At 41.6% G+C, this 20,569-nt stretch overlaps 1 protein-coding gene across 1 annotated transcript in view; it reads right to left on the bottom strand.

The window, feature by feature from the left end:
- Positions 1 to 1,206: 1,206 nt before the first annotated feature.
- Positions 1,207 to 20,569, bottom strand: part of TAB2 (TGF-beta activated kinase 1 (MAP3K7) binding protein 2) — an 86,689-nt gene continuing 67,326 nt past the window's right edge. The window contains exons 5-8 of the mRNA XM_044290737.1: positions 14,045 to 14,205; positions 12,740 to 12,833; positions 6,073 to 6,168; positions 1,207 to 3,478 (exon numbers count right to left, since the gene is read on the bottom strand). Coding sequence (XP_044146672.1) covers positions 3,333 to 3,478; positions 6,073 to 6,168; positions 12,740 to 12,833; positions 14,045 to 14,205 — 497 coding nt within the window. The 3' untranslated portion in view covers positions 1,207 to 3,332. The remainder of the gene's footprint in view (positions 3,479 to 6,072; positions 6,169 to 12,739; positions 12,834 to 14,044; positions 14,206 to 20,569) is intronic.

Below are 20,569 nucleotides of genomic sequence, written 5' to 3' on the forward strand. Positions count from 1 at the left end.
CATTATGTGCCGGGAGTGGGGAAGAAGCTCTGCAAGCGCTTCTGATAATCACCCTCCCTGGTCTTCTTGCTGGGGCTGGGGCTACACTGTCCTGACCCCGTTTAGAGTCAGGATGTAGTGCGCACACTATGACGCAGTCAGGTGACAGTGCAGCGCGGGCCGGAGAAGACAGGAGAGCACGACGCTAGACCCATACAGAGCCGCAGTGCAGGAGATATAAGGACGTTTATTTTAGTCTGATGGCGGTCTGAAAGTAAAGATCTGATCTGAGGTCTGATGGGGGTCTAAAACAAAAAGGCTGTTCTGAGGTCTGATGGAGGGCTGATATGGGAGTCTGCTGAATTTTTTCTCTCATTTTCCTCCTCTAAAATCTGGGGTGCGTCTGGTCATCGGGTGTGCCTTATAAAACAAAAATAAAAATAAAAAAAATACGTCAGTATTTTCATTTTCTTAATTCCCGGAGAACCCCTTTAATAATTCTCTAACGATGTAATGTTGCCAGTTTCTTTGTGCTTCTTCAAAAGAGCTTCAACACGTTGAAACACAGGTCTGCTTTGAAATCTTTGCCTGACCTCACTGATGCATTATAACTACCTAGTGACTTGTTGGTGTGCTTAGTCTGGCTTTTCCGCACCAAGTTTTAAGCCCCCTTCACAGCTGTTTGCTTTAATTAATGTGTTTCCACCTACATATGAAAATGAAGATCACCACCATCTGTTTGGTATAACTGGTTACCCATACACCTGATTATCCTACCAAATCCCTGACATTGTGCATATATACCTAGAAGAATTTATACCGTTTTGAAGGCAAAGGGTGGTCACACCAAATATTGATTTTATTTAGATTTCTCTTCACTTCGTTTATTTTTCTCAGTTAACAAAATGCTATCAGCACTTCTATTTTTGAAAGCATGCTTACTTCTCAGTTTTTTCCCCACACCTGCTTAAAACTTTTGCAGAATGCTGTATTTTTAGGAATTGTGTGAAAATCTCAAACATACCAGCACCACTTTAATGATAGCATTTTCTACCCCATTCTTTTGTATTGTAATGTACAGTGCTGCAGGTTTTTGGTGCATTTATTCCACACTAAAATTCCATCACAATTTTGTTTATTATATACTTGTCAGAATGTATCTAACAGAGTTCACCCTTGCTTTCCTGCTTTATGTTAAATGAACAAATACACAGACAAGTATTTAGAATATATATTTTTTTAATTTTTATAAATAACTTATCTGTTACAAAGACTGTTTACCCAGCTAAATCACAAAACCATCAGCTCAAGATATCCAAATTAGGTTTTATTATTAAAACAAGTAAAAATTTGTCAATCTTCACAGAAAACTGCAGATGAAGCTGAAAATGGTCTTTTAACAAAAAGCATTGCTTGTAAGTGCTTTGGTTCTGCTGTTTAGCCCAATTACAGTGCTGGAAGGCCCAAAACATAACAAGCCTTTGCAACACTTTGGTTACCTAGAAATGTATTCTGCAACACAATGAATAGCCTTAAGAAAGAAGGCTCATCACATTTTAGTTTCTGGTACAAAAACCTTAAAAACAAACAATGTATGATGTTCAGTCATTTACAGTGGATGACTTGACTAAACCAATGGCTACTTGAATACAAAAGCTGGAAAGAAAAGGTGAGCCACCGATTGTCACTAATTTTCTCTCTTAATACTTAAATAAAAGCAGCAATAACGCACATTTCTTTGAGATGCCAAGCAGTGTATCAGTTAATTTCCTTAAGAGTGATTTGCTTACGAAATGCGTGGTACTTCTTCCTAAGCTTTATGATGTTCAACAGATCATTGCTTCATACCAGTGATTATTTTCAAAATGGCCAAAACTCACAACTTAATATTTATGTTGGGGAATGAAGAAATAAGAATTACCCAGATCGACGGTGACATAAGAGCATCTGTTTTAGGGTACAACTGTCTCAAATAGGGAAGTCGCAAGTTTGAGGCAACTGTAACAAAGAACATGGACCCATGTGCATAAAAATAGGTTAAAACTGCTTCTTATGCAACTCCTGGGCATCAACAAAGGTTCTTTCATTCTTAACAAACCTAGATACATAGACAAGATTGACAATACAGTACTTCAAAATATTACAGAACATATGATGGTGCAATATGGGCAATTTAAAAGCAGATTGTAGGTCATCTTAGGATTTTCAGGAGTGCCTATCATTCACTCATTAGGAAATTGGGGTTTCTTTTACTATAAATATACCACTTGTTCTAAGACTTATAAAAAGGCATGAGACATTTGGCACATTTTGGAATAAAATGGTCAAAGGCAAGTTTTTAGGAAATGTCAAAAAAAAAAAAAGTCACCCACTGTAAAGCCCAATGTGTACAGAAAAAGATGGTAGAACATTGTGCCTTTTCATGATTTTCACAGGAGATCAGGATATACAAGAGAAATAAGTTCTGTGGTGGAGAGATGACCGACAAAATTAAACTATGCACAATGCTTTATTCCCCACCACCGCCCAGTTAAAAAGGCACCACATTTTTGATAAAAGATCTAAAAAGGACAATGGCTGTGCCAAAAGAAAATAAAAGGAGAATGAAAACACTAACAAAAAGAAAAAAAAAAGAAAAAAAAAAAAAAACTATTACACTATACATACAGAAGAACATGAAATTAATAAAGGTGAGAAGGAAACTAAGGTCACTTGGAGCAGGCTTCAGGGCTATGTACAACTGGAAAAAAGCTTTAGGTAATTTCACTGTATCGTACAGAGACAACACATGCAGTTTTTCATCCTTGTTGCACTTTATTGTACTGATGCTGGTTTCACAAGTCATGGGAGGTTCCCGAGAAGCGCTTAAAACACATGAACTGCATAGTCCTTCCTCTGTTCACGTGACGGTAACAGCTTGCAGCAAGTTGTAAATCCTTTGTGTTCTTAGTGTTTGTTTTGTGGGGTTGCTGGTTTCGCATATGGAGAATTTAAAAGCCAATACAAATTTCTTGCTTTGCGTCTCCTCTAAATATCCCAAAACAATCCAGTAACTTCTACTGAGAAAAAGTAGTAAAGGACCCAAAACACTGGGCACTGTGAGAAATCTTCTTTCAGGGCTATTAATACTGTACATGGTACAGGCGGTCAGCTGGGAACCAGGCGTATCAGTCTTACACTGAATAAAGAATTTAAGAAAAGGGCAAAAGCCCAACTGCGCACAATACAACACTGAGGTATTATTCTGTGGGCTAATGTTTACTACTAGTAAACAACCACAAGGCCATTCTTTCTCCTATCAATTAAAAATGCTGTTTTTGACGATTTTCCATTTACAAAATTGACCTACTGCCTCAGTAATTCCGGGGCATATCGCACTGTTCACATCGGTTTAAGGCAGGGTGGTTCAGAAAAGTACATGCAGTGCAATTCCAATGAGCTCCCTCATCTTCCTCGGTGTCAGGAACTTTTGTTGGCGTTTTGACAGTAGACCTTTGATCTAAATGGGAACAAGACATTTACTAATACAGTAAAAATGATCTCACACAAGACCCAGTGACATTATCCCAAAGAGGTGTTACAATATAAAACTACTACTAATATTAAATTATTAATAATAATAATAATAAAAATGTCTCTTATTGCATGAAAGTGCTTGTGGTGTACAAGACTGGATACTTTTGAAATCAACCATAAACACGTATTAACCAGTTTCGCTCAGGTTCTTGAAATGGGAAAGGGGTCATGTGATGCATCAGTCTTGGCTAGAATTTACTCAGAAAGAAACTGTCAGTTTTGACCCATCTTTACCAGTTTATGAGGAAAAGGGAGTGTGAAATCAGAAAATGACCTGTTAAAGTCAAGTTTTTATGTTAAAAATCAACAAATTCGAAAAGTTTATTTTTCCATGTCTATTTATATTTAATAAAAATGTATAATCCTGCAATTTTTGCACTGGTCATTATTTTCTGTTCCGTACGGGGAACTTTTTAGTAGCTATTATTATCACTACAAGCAGAATTACAATGACAAGTAACACCTCTATATAGATAACACAGGATCCACCGTTCACAATAGGTGATGGCACAGCTGAAGTCAATGGGGGAAATTTATCAAAACTGGTTGCTATGGTCAGCAAAGCCAATCAGATCTCAGTTTTCATTTTCCAAAGGAGCAGTGAAAATTGAAAGGTGGAATCTGATTGGTTGCTATGGGCAAAAGTAATTTTCCTTTACACCAGTTTTAATAAATGTACCCCAATGGGTCAGCTGTCCTTTGTGTCTATGTGGCTGCTGCTCTCAAAAATAAAAGTCTTAGCATATTTAAGGAATAGTAGCCAGTGAAAACTGCATGATTTAGTACTTTTTTTTTTATATATACAGTGACAGAAAAAAAAAAAAAAAAAAAAAAACATTTAAACAGCCAATTCCCTTTACAGGGGTTTTCTGGTTATAATTCTTTTTAAGCAAGTGTCGGCAGCCTGCCTCCTGAAACAGAAGATTCATACTTACCTGCTCCACACTACTCCAGTCCACTACGTTAATTCCATCCTCCGACCCCCACACTGTTTATATCTGGTGGTGTACGGGTATGGTCACATGCCATAGCCCAGCCAATGACTGGCTTCAGCGCTGACATGCTGCTTGTGACCACATCAATGCTGAAGCCAGTCGTCATTAGCTGGGGTGGTGCATGTGACCGTGACCATGCACTACTGGATGTAGAAAGCGGATGCAGCGTGGAGGACTGGAGCAGGCAAGTATGAATCTTCTGTTTCAGCAGAAAGACTGCAAAAAATCTATATAAGTGGGAAATACAGAGTTCTGTGTCCACAATTCTGCCAGATGCACACGGTTAAATGTTTAAGTCTTCATGAACAAGCTTAAGAAATGCAGTGATGCTTCGACATTTCAGGTGAGCCATACTGCATATCACCTGGATTAAACTGCAGGTTATAGACCATACCGCTCGACTGAAATGACGAGTCCTACAGTGCTGAGAAGGATCACCTGCAATTTTTCAGAATATTCATAAAGACTGGACTAAACGTTAAACCACAGGAATCCGGCAGAATGGTGGACACATAGAACAAGTCATGTAAAGTACTTCCAGTTAAACGAGGTCAAAGTTTCCTAAACAGGTAAAGATAGGCCAAAACTGATCCTTATGTAAATTCTATAATACCTACATAGATATAATGTATAGCCAGGTTATAAACCACAAACAACCATCTTGTTAGCAAAATAAATAAACATAAAATGGAGTCCCCACCATTTCAGTGGGACAGGAGAAAGTAAAAGAGTGACAGCTGGGATGGGACTAAGTATAATAGGTATACAAGGTAAGCACAGCAAGGATGTCTTCCAACTAGTCTCACAAATAATGCATAGTAAAATACTTGAAAAAGGGAAGAGAAAAATAAATTGATCTCCACTACAAACTGCACAAAAAAAATATGAAAACCCATCAATCATTGTAAACTCACACACAGAAGTGTAGTATAGTGTGTCAAATCTATAGCAGTAAGATTGCAAAACAGTAATATAGAGGAGAGCCAAAAGCCCTGAAGAGGGCTTACCAATTTACAGAGTATAATCACATCTCCCATACCAGTGTCCCTCACCGACCCAACAGGTTTCACCGAATGCCAGTTCTTAAGCTTGTTCACAAAGATTTTACTTAGTCTCATCCCAGCTGTCCCTCTTTTACATTCTCCTGTGCCACTGAAATGGTAGGGACTCCATTGTATGTGTGTATTTAATAAAGTTTTTTTTGCTAACAAGATGGTTGTTTGGGTTTTATAACCTGGCTATACACTATATCTAGGTAGGTATTATGTAATTCCATGTGGCCCTACTAGGTAGTCATCTAGGATTTCTTAAGTAAATTCTATCCTCACTTTGGAAAAACCGAATGTGAATTCAATATGGCCGACACGGCCAAAAACATTTCCTCCACCAAATAATGCAGCCGCCAATTAATCCTTTCCACATTGGAAGTCAATTTTCTACAAATCAAACGCAGTTGAAAGGATATGTCCAGACTTTTGCTTCACCCTGTATATATTATTTTTTTTGTTTAGCATGTACTTACCAATAGACTGTGTACCTTTTGGTTTTGGTGGCACGGGGCCTAAAAATCCAATGTTATCATAGAAATTATGAATGGCACTGGGATCAAAATGTGGCCCTAAAAACAAAACAGATAAAAGTTAATGGTTATTAAATAGATTTTTTTCTGACAAGAAATTTCATGTTACCAATAGGAATCAAAACTAAAACAAGGCTTTAGAAGTTAGCAATAAAGTGGTATAAACATAAAAATAAAAATAAATACAAAAGCAGGGCAGAATGAATAGACAACCACTCCATGCCACATAAATACTGCAGGTCTAACAAAATGAGCTGCACTGCAACACAATGGTATTTTAGGAGTATTTACAAAAACTGAACTGTATTTTAGGACTTTAATATTCATCATACAGTAAGAGAAAGTGAATTCCTTTGAGAAACAGTATTAGGCAACCAGATCTTACATGACACGGTTAACTACAGTAGATTACACATGAAAAAGGTAAACATTAAAAGTTAAAGGGTTTGCCCATTTCTAGGCTGCTTGTGACCAATGTGTATATAAGATCACTATATGACTAGGCCTGCAACTAGTACCCGACTAAATAGAGTAATTCTACAAAAATATACTTGATGCAAATTTTTTGTATCGAGGATTCGTTTGTGTTACGTGACCACGGAGTGGGAGTGAAGAGCTTGCTATTACTCCAGCTCTGTGGTCTCCCGCTGGCCAGGGGGGGGGGGAAAGAGAGACCACGACTACCGCCCCTTCAATACTTTCCTACCGAAGGAAAGGCCATCATTGGAGTCTAAATCTAACTTGTGGTGACGAAAAAAGGTATTTGGAGACTTCCATTTGGCAGCCAAGCAGATCTGCTCTAAAGATGCATTAGCTCTTTCTGCCCATGAAACTGACACAGGTCTGGTTGAATGAGCACTGAAACCTAAAAGGAGAAATCTGCCCTGCTGAGGAATAGGCCAAAACAATAGCCCCTACTATCCACCTGGCTAGAGTCCTAGATGTAACCATACTACCCCTATTTTTGCCCCCCAAATTGTACGAACAGCCTAGAGCAGTGGTGGCGAACCTTGGCACGGGTGCCACTCAGAGCCCTCTCTGTGGTCACCCACGTCCTGGAATAAGTCTCTGGTTTACCAATATGCCTTAGACTTTCCTGCCATTCATTAAAACAGGGCACGGTATAAACAGCACAGGCAGCACATTGAATGTAGGCAGGCTATTATAGCCAAATGATAAAGTACATGGAGGATATACTATACTAGACTGTAGTATTCAGGATAAATTGCCATTTTGGCACTTTATGATAAATAAGTGGGTTTTGGACTACACTTTGGGCACTCAGTCTGTAACAGGTTCACCATCGCTGGCCTAGAGGATTTCTTTCACTGACTGGTGACATTCAGGTAATGTGACAGGGATCTTTTGACATCTAGACAATGCAGTTTTTTCTTTCTCATTTTTAAGGGATTGACACAAAGATGGGAGAATATCTTGGGACCTATGAAAGAGAGAGACCACTTTAGGCAGAAACGCTGGGTCAGGTTTAATTAACACCCTATCCTCCAAGATGTTAGTATGGGGAGGGGAAGCTTAAAAAGGCAGAAATCTCCCCCACCCTTCTGGCTGAGGTGATGGCCACCAAGACGGAAGTCTTAAAAGATAATATTTTAATGGGTAAATCCTGTAGTGGTTCAAAAGAATGCTCCATTAACTTAGACAGTACTAGATTCAGATCCCACGGGGGGAACAGACGACCCGATTACAGGCTTAATCCTACTAACTGCCCTAAAGAAAAACTAATTGGCAATTGGGCAATCAAAAAAAAGGTACTCAGAGGAGACTTGTACCTTAAGGGTACTAAGCCTAAGGTTTTTATTAAGGCCTTCTTGAAGGAAATGCAGAACGTTAGACATAGGGGAGGAGTCAAAGGATCAATGAAGTCCCTGAAAATCTAAAAAAAAGTCTTCCATACAGGACAATAGGGTGGAAATGACCTCTTTGGATAGACCTCTACGTTCTAATATTTCCCCCTCCAATGCCAAGCTGCCAGGTGAAGATTCTTTACTTCTGGATGATAGACTGGTCCCTGGAATAACAGATCATGCCTGTCCGGAAGAATCCAAGGATCCGTCAGGGATAGGATTCTTAGCCAAGAGGTCCTTCTCGGCCAGAAGGGTGCAATTAGAATGAGCCTAGTCTGTTCCTGCCTCAGCTTCTGCAATACCCTTGGAAGAAGTCCCAGAGGAGGAAAGGCATACAGAAGTTGATCCTGTTTTGCTTAGTTTGCTTAGTTGCGAAAAGGTCTGAGGAGGACCCCAAAGGTGAACTATCTGGTTAAAAACCTCCTGATTCAGGCACCATTTTGCTTGATCTAAATGGTTTCTACTTAGGCATTCTGAGACTTTGTTTTCTGTTCCTTTTAGGTGTACTGCTTTGATAAAAGGAATGAAAGGAATGATTAAATAGAAAATTTCTGCGGTTAAGGACACAAAACACTCTGATCTTGTCCCTCCTCGTCTGTTTAGGTAGGAGACCACCATAGCGGTGTCCAACAATATCTTTACTCCCATTCCCTTTAACTTGGGCAGAAAAGCTTTTAAGGCTAGCAGCACCGCTCTTCGTTCTGACATTTTGGGAATCTTGGCTGTTAGACTCCAAACTCCCTGCAGCACCTCCCACTGACAGAAAGCCTCACAACCGGTTGGACTGGCATCCGTGGTTATGGTTACCTGTTCTTGCAGAATCGAGGGGAAGCCCTGAGACAGATATGAAGGCCGAAGCCACCAGTTTAAGGACTGTATCACCTGTGGGGTGAGTGAGTGTGAGTGAGGTGTCCAGCAGGGACAATGATCCTTGCCATTCTTTTAGGATCTGCCACTGAAGCGTCCTGGAGCGAAACAGGGACCAACCTATTGCAGGAATTGTGGAGTTCACTCCAAGAACTGCTATCCCTTGCCTGATGGTTCAACCTTTCGAAGCCATCAAGACATGTCTTCTTAAATCTGTCTATTTTGTGCTGAGGGAGGATGCACCGTAGATTTACTGAATCTAGCATAAAACCTAGAAAGACACATTGTAGGGAAGGGTTTAGGTTGGATTTTTCCTAGTTTATCTGCCACCCGAAATTTATTAAAAATGTTTACCACTTCCAGCAGGCGAGAGGATAGAAGTTCCACAGACTCTGCTACTATCAGGAGGTCATCTAAGTAAGGTATAAGGAGAATGTCTTTTTCACTTATGTGGGCCATGACCTCTGCCATTAACTTTGTTAAAAGTCTTGGAGCCTGGGAAATTCCAAACGGGAGAGCCCTGTACTGTAGATGATGCACTTGACCTTCCATAGACACAGCTACTCTGAGGTATTTTTTGGAAATCTGCATGAATAGGGACATGATAGTAAGCATCCTTTATGTCCAAGGTGGCCACCACACAGTCCTTGAAAAGATGCTTTATAGCCGACTGCACGGACTCCATTCTGAATTTTTTCTAGATGGAGGTATTGATTTAAGTCTTTCAGATTTATGATCATTCTGAAGGAACCATCCGGCTTTGGTACAAGAAAAAAAAGGTAAGACTAAAACCCTCTTCCTTTTTCTGAGTCTGGGACAGGAACTAGGACATTTTTCTTTAAATGAGAAAACCCTTCCTCTTTTAGAGCTAGTTTTTTTTTTGCTGGATTTTGAGTTAAACTTGTAATTTTTAGTCTTTCCAGAGGAGGAGAGAAACCCTAGACAAAAACAGTCTTTCACAATACCATTTAACCAGGGGCTTGCAGAGATGTTTCTCCAAGCCCGAGAAGAAAAGAGTCTTCCCCCCTCAGGACAGTAACAGTCATTGTTGACTAGACTTGGGGCCTGAAGAGGACTGGGAATTAAAGAGGAAACCTCTATCCCTTGTACCGATGTTATCTCTCCACCTGTTTTGCCTTTTATTTGATCGAAACTTCTTATTTTTCCCAAAAAAACTGATGCTTCCTAGGGTGATTAGACACAGGAAACCCCTTTTTATTATCAGAGGCTTTTTCCAAGAGATCATCCAGAACTGAACCAAACAAATTCACCCTGACATGGAATAGAACACAGTTTGTTTTTTGAACTTGTGTCCCCAGACCATCCTTTCAGCCAAATTGCTGTTCTAGATGAATTGGAAAGAGCGGCAGATCTGCCATTTAATCTTAATGCATTAGCTGATGCATCTGAAATAAAGTCGACCGCTCTAAGTATAGTGTGGGGGGGGGGGGGGCAGGCAAACAAAAACAAAAAAAATAATAATTTTGTTACTTATTCTGAATGTGGGATTCTAAATCCTGAAGCCACAATTTCTAAAATCTGGCAGTGAAGGTAGAGGCTATATTAGGCTCAAAGGCCCGAGTAGAGGCCTCCCAAACCTTTAAGATGTAGCTCTGCCCTTCTATCCATCAAGTCTTTTAAGGAGCCCAGATCCTCAAACAGACTAGATCTTTTGTGACCCAGATCACCAAACATTATATCTCGAATGGACTTTTGTTCTTTGGATTCATCCACCTTCATTGTGGTTCTAATAGCCTTGAGTAAGGAATCTGTATCCTCAGGGGGAAATCCAGGTCTACCCGAGGAAATTTCAGCCGAGGGCGAGCTTGAACTAGCTAGGATTTCTCCTTGCTCACTTTCCTCGGAAGATTCACCATCAGAAATGACATTAGAATGACCTTGTTCGCCCATGTATGAGGGAGGTAGGCACTTAAACATTTTGATAGAATCAGAAACCTCAGATTTGACAATCTTTTTGATGCTCTGAAGTAATGATGGGGGATTCCTCCTCTACCACTTTATTAGCACAATGCCGACATAACATTTTAGACCAGGAAGAGAAGTTATTTCTTGCAGACTGCACACTCTCTTCCTTTAATTTTAGCAGTGGCTTTCCTAGGGGCCTCTTTAGTATTCTAAAACAAATCAGAGAATAAAAACCCAATTAGGCAAACAGGGAGGAATACAAAAAGGTGGGGATTGACCCCCTTACCCGACCAGGAATACCAGTCTGCCATCATGACCATCCTGTACATCAGTGCGCTGACTGCTCTCTTCTTCCAAGTCTCCGGATAGAGCGTCCATATGCACCTAGGGTTGCTAACGGGCTGGCTGGTATCCTTCTGACCACATGCTGAGCAGGAGGTTGAACTACCTGGATGAAGTCCAAACAACTTCCGGTTTATGCACGGAGCATGCCTAGAAAGGAAAGTGCCTCCCCGAGCTTCTGTAAGGCTAGCGGAAGCCAGAAGAAGCAGTACAGGCCCCAGATCTCTCAAACACTGCCAGGAAGATCCGGCGTCCAGGGCTATCTCACAGTAAGTCCCAGTACTGCAATGAAATGCCAGCTCGGCAATTAACAATAAGTCTGAGACTCCGAAGGACACTGCCCCAGACTTGGCAGGCGGTTCCTTGTGGAGTCTTACGCTGGGCTACTGCAGCCTAATTCTTTAAGCTCTCCACCGCATGTCCTATCCTTAGGACAGGAAACAGGAACTGAGGCTATAGGGGCAGAGCCCCTTCTTATGAGCTCTCCACAAGCGTTCCCGTTTCCTGTCCTGATGAAGGAGGCGGTCTCTCAAGGGTGCTGTCATGGGCGTAGGGGAAAGGTAAGTTGGCGACAGCGAGGGGGTCGAGGGGGTGAGGGCGCGACTAAGGCCAGGCGCCTGGAGTGCACAGCGTCATAGCAACCAATGACGCTGTGCATTTCTGGTGTCAGGAGGAGGGCAGGCTGCGTGGACATGCACAGCTCTGGGTGCTGGGACACAGAAGCTCTGTGTGGTAGATGCAGCTCCAGCTTGCAGGGGGCACGTCCTCAAGATCCCAGGATAATACCAGAAAGGAAGTAAATGGTGCCCATAGTGCCAGCAATACAAAAATAAAAAAAAGTGTCAGTGCTTCTATGACTAGTGCCAGTTCGTGTCACCATATATGATGGCAACTAGAGCACTTTTATGTATAATGCCAACCAGAGTGCTCCCATGAATGTCTCCAACCAGAGAATCAGCAGCCATAGTGCCAGCGGCAGAGACTATGCCACTGGGTGGGGGATAGCGGAGCTGAAGGCACTGGGGGATAGCGGAGCTGAAGGCACTGGGGGATAGCGGAGCTGAAGGCACTGGGGGATAGCGGAGCTGAAGGCACTGGGGGATAGCGGAGCTGAAGGCACTGGGGGGAACTAATGCACTTGGGCTGATCGCACGGGGGGGAGGGGGACAAAGGATGTTGGGGAATGATGGCAGGGGGGTCTGATGAGTTTTTTTTTTTTTAAAGGAAAACCGTATTAATTTATTTTCTCTTATTATATTACTCGATTAATCGTAAAAAAAAAAAAAAAAAGATAGAATACTCGATTTCTAAAATAATAGTTTACTGCAGCCCTATGACACCTACTAATATAGTCTTTGTTCACATTCTGTGCCGTTTTCTATATTTCATATTTTATGGATAGGACATATATGCGGACAGCGCAGAAGACTTGTCCTTCATGAGGCACACCTTACAAAATATAGAAAATGGTGTAGAATATCAACAAAAGGATAAATAACTAAGTGCCACATGTTCATCTTATATACACATTGGTTAATAGTATCTAGAAAGTAGCAAACCCCTTTAAGAACCTGGGAGATGTAAATTAACAAATACTCCATGACTCTCACCTCTTGCCTGAAAAAGATCTATTTCTTTGGTGAGACAGTCTATATCAATTTGCAACTGCCTGTTACAGCTCCTTAATTGCTGCATTTCTTCCAGCTTAAAGAAAAATCAAAGAAAAGGAGTCATTTTATACAGTTAGGTAGAGTACAAAAATAAACAAAAAAAATAAAAATTTAATTATGCATGGTGCACACTACAGAATTTCTGTAACAAAAGCTGTGCCAACAATTGTGACAAAGTCCACTGAAACACACATACAGCTTTCATGACACTTCTGGGCAGCAAAATGTCAGACACGTTATTGCCATTTGCCAGTAAATCATGATGTGACAAACTTTAAAAGGGTTTGTAGCAACTGGACAACCCATTGCCATATTAGGGCAGCAAAACATTATAAAGGAGGACCCAACATGGGTCTTGTGTACATTCCAGAGCAGAGAGACACTGCAAAGAGGGTCTCCTCGTCTTTTTTCATACATAGTCTGAATACCTAGAGAAGGTTTCCACCATATGATCACTTTGCAATATAAGCCAATAGTTTCATAGTAATGTGTGACCCATCACATACACACTGTAAAGTAAGCCATCAGATTCTACTGCCCTCTCTGAGAGTAACATCTGATTGAGGGATTCAGGCGGAGCTCTGATATGCAGAGAAAGTGATAATAGGACTCCTAGGAGAGCCAGTGCAAGTCCTGCTTACCCCTTCAACACAAAGGGATTGACAGCTTTCTGTGGACACGCCCTGTGTATGAGGAATTGGACAATGCTCTGTCTCTTACTGGGTTTACTCCGCCTTGTAGGGGATATTTCCATAAGTGTAGACGTATTACTCACATTGTCACAGTTCAACAGACCTAAACATAGCATCAAAAATCTTTAGAATGCTGTGAGCCATCAGTTAAACATGAAGTTCCAAGGCAGATAATACAAGTAAGGGTGCACTCACACGCTGCAGAAATTTCTGTGACTGAAAATCAGTTCCATTCATTTGAATGGGGCTTGCAAAATTCCATGTGCTTGTCTCTCCATTCAAATGAATAAAAATAAAAAAAGACTTTCAGTTGTGGAAATTCAAACTAAATCTGCAGTGTGTGAGTGCACCCTAACACGGAGAGGGAGTGTGTCTGGAATACACTTGTGTCAATATCACTTGACTCAATCCTGCTCCAAACCATACACACCTACAAATACTCTGCATCCATCCCATGCTGCTCTCAGATAGGACAGTAGGAATCACCTGTGAGGTTTGATGCATTTTTAAAACACTGGAGAGCCAAACAACCCAATGCTCCGCTTAAACTTACTGATGGAATCTGTGAAACTGAATTCGACCTATTTAAGCGTCTCTGGGTGAGATTATTTTCCATTTCATTGACCTCTGTTTTAAGTTTGTCCAGCTTTTTCTTTTGTACTTCTAGTTCTCGATGAAGCCGCTCCATTCTTGCCTTCTGATGTATCAGCAAAGCTGAAAAAGAAGCCCACAATGTAACTATGCTTAACGTTCAAGAAAAATGTACAATTTTTTTAAAACTTTCTCCACCCTTTGACCATTTCTAGCACTTAAAATACATGCCAAATTTTTTAAAGTTAAGAAATAAACCAGATTGGTCATTTAGCAGTGGTTAGAGAGCACTCTCACCAACCAGAGTGATAAGAGGACATGCTGGGTGCACTATTTAACAACACGGGCACACAAGCAGGATTACATAACGGCTCCTCCAGCATGCCAACAATCTTTCACAGCTGAAACATTAACAGGAGTACTCTTATGCCCTACGTGGAGGGGCAGCTTCAGTAATATTTCCCATATTAAAAACAAGCCGCCATATTGAACACGGTCTCTGTAGGATCTGAGTAGACTAAAATGTACAAGTTTTTGGGAAAAGATTCAGTACAACTTGATTTACTGACAAATTCTTGTGTACTGTAAGCAGGGACTCAATGATTGACGGTCTACCCAGTAAAGGCCACAATACACATTAGTGCCCGTCGGCCAAACCTGACGGGAACAGTTTTGGCCAACAGTCTAATGGGTATGGGGAGCTAGAGAATGTCAGGAGGGAGAAGAATGGGGCGATGTGTTCTCCTGGGGAATAAGCCAACACCAGAGGTGTCTGGCAGCAGCTTTCTTCAATCTCCCCACTGAAAACACGACGTTTGAGGGAGTCAGACTATAGTTCCACTGGCAGCTATTGCATGTGTATGCCTCCTTAACAGCAGGCATAGAGATAGCTGTCAATCACTAACTGTCCAGTTTCAATTAATCTTTTCCCACAAATCTATACCAGTCTCATTCTGCTCTATATTGGACAGCGTGTAAAATGAGTAATGTACGCCGTATACTACTCTATGTGGGTTCCCTCAGACTTGCATGCAGTATCCTAAACAGAAAATCCTCAACAGAACACAAGTAGGGTTTTACAGAACCACGTTCACACACTTCAAGGAAAGCTGCGTGTGATGTTCCATTAGGTACCAGTGCGAAGTGCAGATCTGGACGTATGAGAGATACCACTTCAGCAGCGGACTGACTTGTCGCAGAACAAGGGGTTTGGGACCTTATTCTGTACAGACCCGTTATTTCCTTTCTTCATAGAACTTTGGAAAACAGTTTTATGAGGATCAGTGTAAAAGAAATAATTGCGCTGGTATGCTAAATGACCTTAGTAGATTTATTTTAATGGCTTCAAAGAAAAAACAAGGACCACCTTTAGTGGAAGGAGGATCTGACAAGTTTGCGGAAGAGGAAATATGTAAGCTTGTTTTAACTAACGGTTTCTTACCCATAAGATCTAGTCTAGATTGTGGCTTTAGGTACTAACAAAGAAAACGCTGATATCCTGTCAGACTGCAAAACAATTTTCTTAACCCTTAGGATACCAGTGTTTTTTTCATTTTTCTTTCCTATATTCCTTGAGCAATAACTTTTTACATTTCCGTTCTCATAACTGTATGAAGGCTTATCTTTTGCAGGCCAAGTTTACTTTCTAATGCCACCATTACTTATGGCATACAATGGCGTGGAAAAGGACAAACGCAATTCCTCTACAGTTTTACAGGTTTTGTACCAATGGCCTTCCGTTTGTGGCAAAACTGACCCTTCATTCTCTGGGTCAGTACAAATATCTACTGAGCTGTGTGGGGGCTCATTTTTTGTGGGACAATCTGTTTTATCGATACCATTTTGGAGAGTGTGACTTTTCGATCGCATTCTCTTTAAATTATTTTTATTTATTTTTTTAGGTAAGAGAAGTAATGAAAAAAAAAATGCAAATTGGCCATTTTGACCCTTTTTCCGTTATGCCATTCTCTGTATTGGAGAAACAGAGGTTTCCCTGAGCCATCAGAGAAGTCTGATTCGGAGAACAATTCCCCTTTGTCTAAGTCAAAAGCCATATCTGAGGCCAGGGATCTTTGTGAGGTAGATGGCCTAGGAGATAGAGGCATTCTTGAGTCCATAGCAGCACTAATTTCCTCTTATCATTGATCTCATGGTCTCAAGGAAGGATGGAGATTAGTCAGTAACAATCTTTTCTGTGCATTTGGGGACAGAGGGTTTTTTAGACTTTGAAGAGAGGGCCTTCCTGCATATGGCACATTTTTTGCACGTTAGGTCTCCACCAGTCGGCTTTGGGATTGAGGTCTCTTTGGCTTAAATGCTCAAAAGGGGATTACACTTAATACGGCCAGCTAACACTTTTAAAGGAGGCCAAGACCCATCACCGATGCTGGGGAGGAAATATTAAAAGCACCCTGTGAACGGAGACCATAAGAAAGAAAAAGATGCAGGCAGCAACCATATCTCTCCTCTGGGAGGAGGCTTACCGGGCTGAGGCATCCACAGGCTTTTTGGCGGTGTCCATGTCTCCCGGGGGCAGCATGCTGACAGCGCAGAGAGAGGAGGAAGTCTGAATTCCTAAATGAAATTTGAACACTTTGCCACCGGAAGCTCCGCCCACCTGTGAGATTCTCTTGCCCAAGTAGAATCTCGCCTGATGACGTCACGCACCAGATCCCGCGATAGTTCCTGCTCAGAGAACTGCCACGCACACCCGAGGAAGCCTGCAAGCAGGGCTTACTGCCAGGAATGGGGGACCCGTTCCATGCTCCAGCCCTCCCACATGAACGTGGGGAAGCACCCCCAAGAAGGAGGCAAGGCTGGGAGACCTAAAAAGTTTTTCCTGACACTCCAGAAGAGGCTTCCACACGCATCCTGAGGACAGGAAACAAATACTGAATAGGTAAGGGGGAGGAGGCCCTTTAAATCACTTCTACGTCGTTTCCTGTGCTGGGGGCGGGGACACCCTCCTGTGAGTGCCGTTGGAGGCTCCGGGGAAAATAAGAATTGCATCTTCAATGCCCTCAGCCTCTCCAGCGAGGAGGAGTGTATTGAAACCCAATACCAACATCCTCATTGACCTCAAAGGATGCCGATAAAAAGTGCGGTTTTTGACCCTTTAGATGCCATGATAATACTTGATCACGGCATCTGAAGGCTTTATTTACTGCGATCTGCATTATTTCAAACAGCAGAGACCTGCCGGCCATAATATATATTTATTGACAAAAATAAAATAAAAAATAATGCACTGTGTCTCACACAGACATGTAAATGATTAAGATATGGTCTGGTTAGACACTGGGTCTCTCCACAAGAGGGCGTAAAAGTGCTTTTTCTACTGCCCTAGAAAAAGGTTTGCAGATGGATGGCCATTTTGATGAACTGCCCACTATTTGGGCTGTTCTGACCTAGGGTACTGGGAGAACTCACACAGTGAACAGGTTCCGGACAGGCTAGACAAACCACCAGTAGTGAGGGTTGTTTTGTTGTCTACCATCCAAACACAGGTGGGACCTTCATTTACACACCCCTGCCACTGACAGCCAGCCACTGTCACCTTAGTTTGCAGTGGTGTCGTTAACAAGAAACCTGCATGGCTATAGACTGGAACTGTATCAGCTTTACCGATGGATCCAGGTTCCGTTTGGAATCCCACAAGGGTCAGGTTTCAGTATAGACGCCTTGTGGTGAATGTTTTAGGCCCCTTTCACATGAGTGGTATGAATTGTGTCAGGATCTGTTCAAGGAAAAAAAAAAAAAAAACTGATGGTTTTGCACACAAGTTTTTTCAGTGATTACGTTGTGTGTGGGGTCTTGTCTGGATTGCATGCGTTTTTCACGCGTGAAGAACAATCTACATCTCCTAGCGCCCATCAGTGAAAAACACATTGCATCCGGTTGCCTTCTGTTAATCACACAAGCCCCAATCACTTCTATGAAGCCAGAGCGGAATGAAAAATGCACAATATAGAACATGCTGTGATTTTTCCTGAACGCAGAGATGATGCTCATGTGCACAGACTCATTGATATGAATGGGAAAGGATTCAGTCTGGATGCTATGTATTCACGCCACGCATCACATCCAGATGAAAGACTCGCTCGTGTGAAAAAGACCGCACTGCTCAGAATATCCAGAAGGCATCAAAATTTAATGGAGTCAAGTACAGCGTTCAAATATAGACGAACATTGAAACGCCCAGCAGAGATCCCTTTCGCTTCCAATTCAATCCTTCTGTAGGAACCAAAAGGTTACACAAATAGTGAAGAAAGAACCACCAAAAAAAAGTAAAATTTATAATTTATCATACTCACATAAGGTAATCAGCATATCCTAAAACTGCATAAGCTCTTGTTACTTCTGCGAGTATAATAAAATTATTTATTTTACTTTTGTTGGTGGTTCTTCACTATTTGCGCAACCTTTGGTTTCTACAGAAGGATCGAATTGGAAGTGAAAGGGATTTCTGCTGGTCGTTTCAACGAGGAGCACCGTCTCTATTTTTGCAGACTAAGTGTGTGGATTTTTATGGACCATGGTCTGTGAAAACCTGGCCTGCCGTATTGCTGACTGCACGGAGTCATTATTTGTTATGACGTTGTGTGCTTCGTGCTACCGCTGTACAGTAATACACTCATAGATCATAAGGATAGTACTAATATATATATATTTTTTAAAGCCTCAGCTTTTCAATGAAACAGGATTGAAGATCTACAGTAGATGCATCATTAGGGTGCGGGCGTGCGGCACTTGTCAAAGTCAGGGTACATGAAACATTTTAATTGGTGCTATGTAGGGGTACAAAAGGGTTTTCCGAGATTTTTATACTCATGACCTATTCTCTGGATAGGTCATCAGTATCTGATGGGGACGCCTGACGATCAGCTGTTTGCGAAGGCACCGGCTAATTCTGTGGGCGTGGCTTCCTTCTCGCAGCTTACCAAGCACATCACTGTACATTGTATAGCGGATGTGCCGATTATCGCTCTCCGACCCATACACTATTAAAAAGGGCGAGATGTGGAGAAGCTACATATCTGAAAAATCAACCCTCCGCCTAATCAGAACTCCATGAGTGGAATATTAACAAGCAATGGAAGCCAGAAACCTTTCGGCCTCTTCAGTTTCAATGACTGAAGATATGTGCACATTTACACAGGATATGAGAAATGTATGAACTCTGACCTTAGGAGGCTGTTGTGTGAATTTACACAAAGAGCTGATTAAAAATCAGTACCACATATATGCCTGGGTGTATGGATTTCTCTAAGTACAATTCAGATGAATGGAACATGTATACAAACTTTTAGCCATGTCTCTTATGCTACAAGATGCAAGGCAGCTATCCTATAATCAATGTTCAACCTTTTAAAACTTCTTGAGACATGACTTTGGTAATAATTAAGTCAGCATCTCATCTGCAGACAGCTGTTTCAGGGTGATTGCTCCTCATCAGCAAAGAGCACTGGCTTAACTGGGTGAGCGGTCTAGATGAACAGAAGTCACCCAAGTTTGTGCCACAAGTCTTCCATGTTTGTATGTACTGTTGGCTTTACTTTGGTCAGAGATGTAGCCACAACCAATGATTTTTCTTAATTATTTTTTTATTCTTTGACAAAAGGTTAGGCTGTCTTGAAATCTGCAGTGAAAGCAAAATGGCAAAAAGTCCGTTTATACATGGCAGTTATGTGAATGATGCCAAACATTCAGGAAGTGGGTTTACATGTATAAGCAAGGCTGGGTTCACATCACAGCTTTGTGTAATGTATACAACGGTAAACAGGCTTCATACAGTGGCATCCATCACCATAGCGCTGATCTGCGGCCTGGATGGGGTCTTATTAGGGCTCTGAGGTCAGGTCTGATGAAAATCTTTTGCTCTTATTTTCCTGCTGTAAAACCTAGGTGCGTCTCATAGGGTGAAACATATGGTATACTGTGAAGCCAGGGCTACAATCTAATGGAAATTATTATACTTTGCGAGTGTCATTGGGTCTTCACAAGCGATTATACCCTCTCAATAAAAGACTGCAGATACAAAGATGTGTGTAGTCCAAAGTGCTATATCCTGACCTAATTTATTTAAATTAGGAATGTGTTCCCAAAGCTCCTATAACCGTGATGGTGAACCTTTTAGAGACAGAGTGCCCAAACTGTAACCCAAAACCCACCTATCGCAAAGTGCCAACATGGCAATGTAACCTGAATACCAATATAGTATATCTTAGATGTAATAGCCTGCCTACATTCAGTGCGCTGCATGTGCTGTTTATCATAAGCCCTGCGCTGATGAATGGCAGGAAAAGCGTAAGGCATACTGGTACACCATAGACCAAGCATCCTCAAACCACGGCAATCCAGCTGTTGCAAAACTACAACTCCCAGCATGTCTGAACAGCCTACAGGTATCAGTCTACAGCAGGGCATTGTGGGAGTTGTAGTTTGACAACAGCTGGAGGACTGCAGTTTGAGGATGCCTGCCATAGAC

The sequence above is a fragment of the Bufo gargarizans genome, chromosome 4 (genome assembly GCF_014858855.1).
Source record: "Bufo gargarizans isolate SCDJY-AF-19 chromosome 4, ASM1485885v1, whole genome shotgun sequence".
Taxonomy (NCBI): Eukaryota; Metazoa; Chordata; class Amphibia; order Anura; family Bufonidae; genus Bufo; species Bufo gargarizans.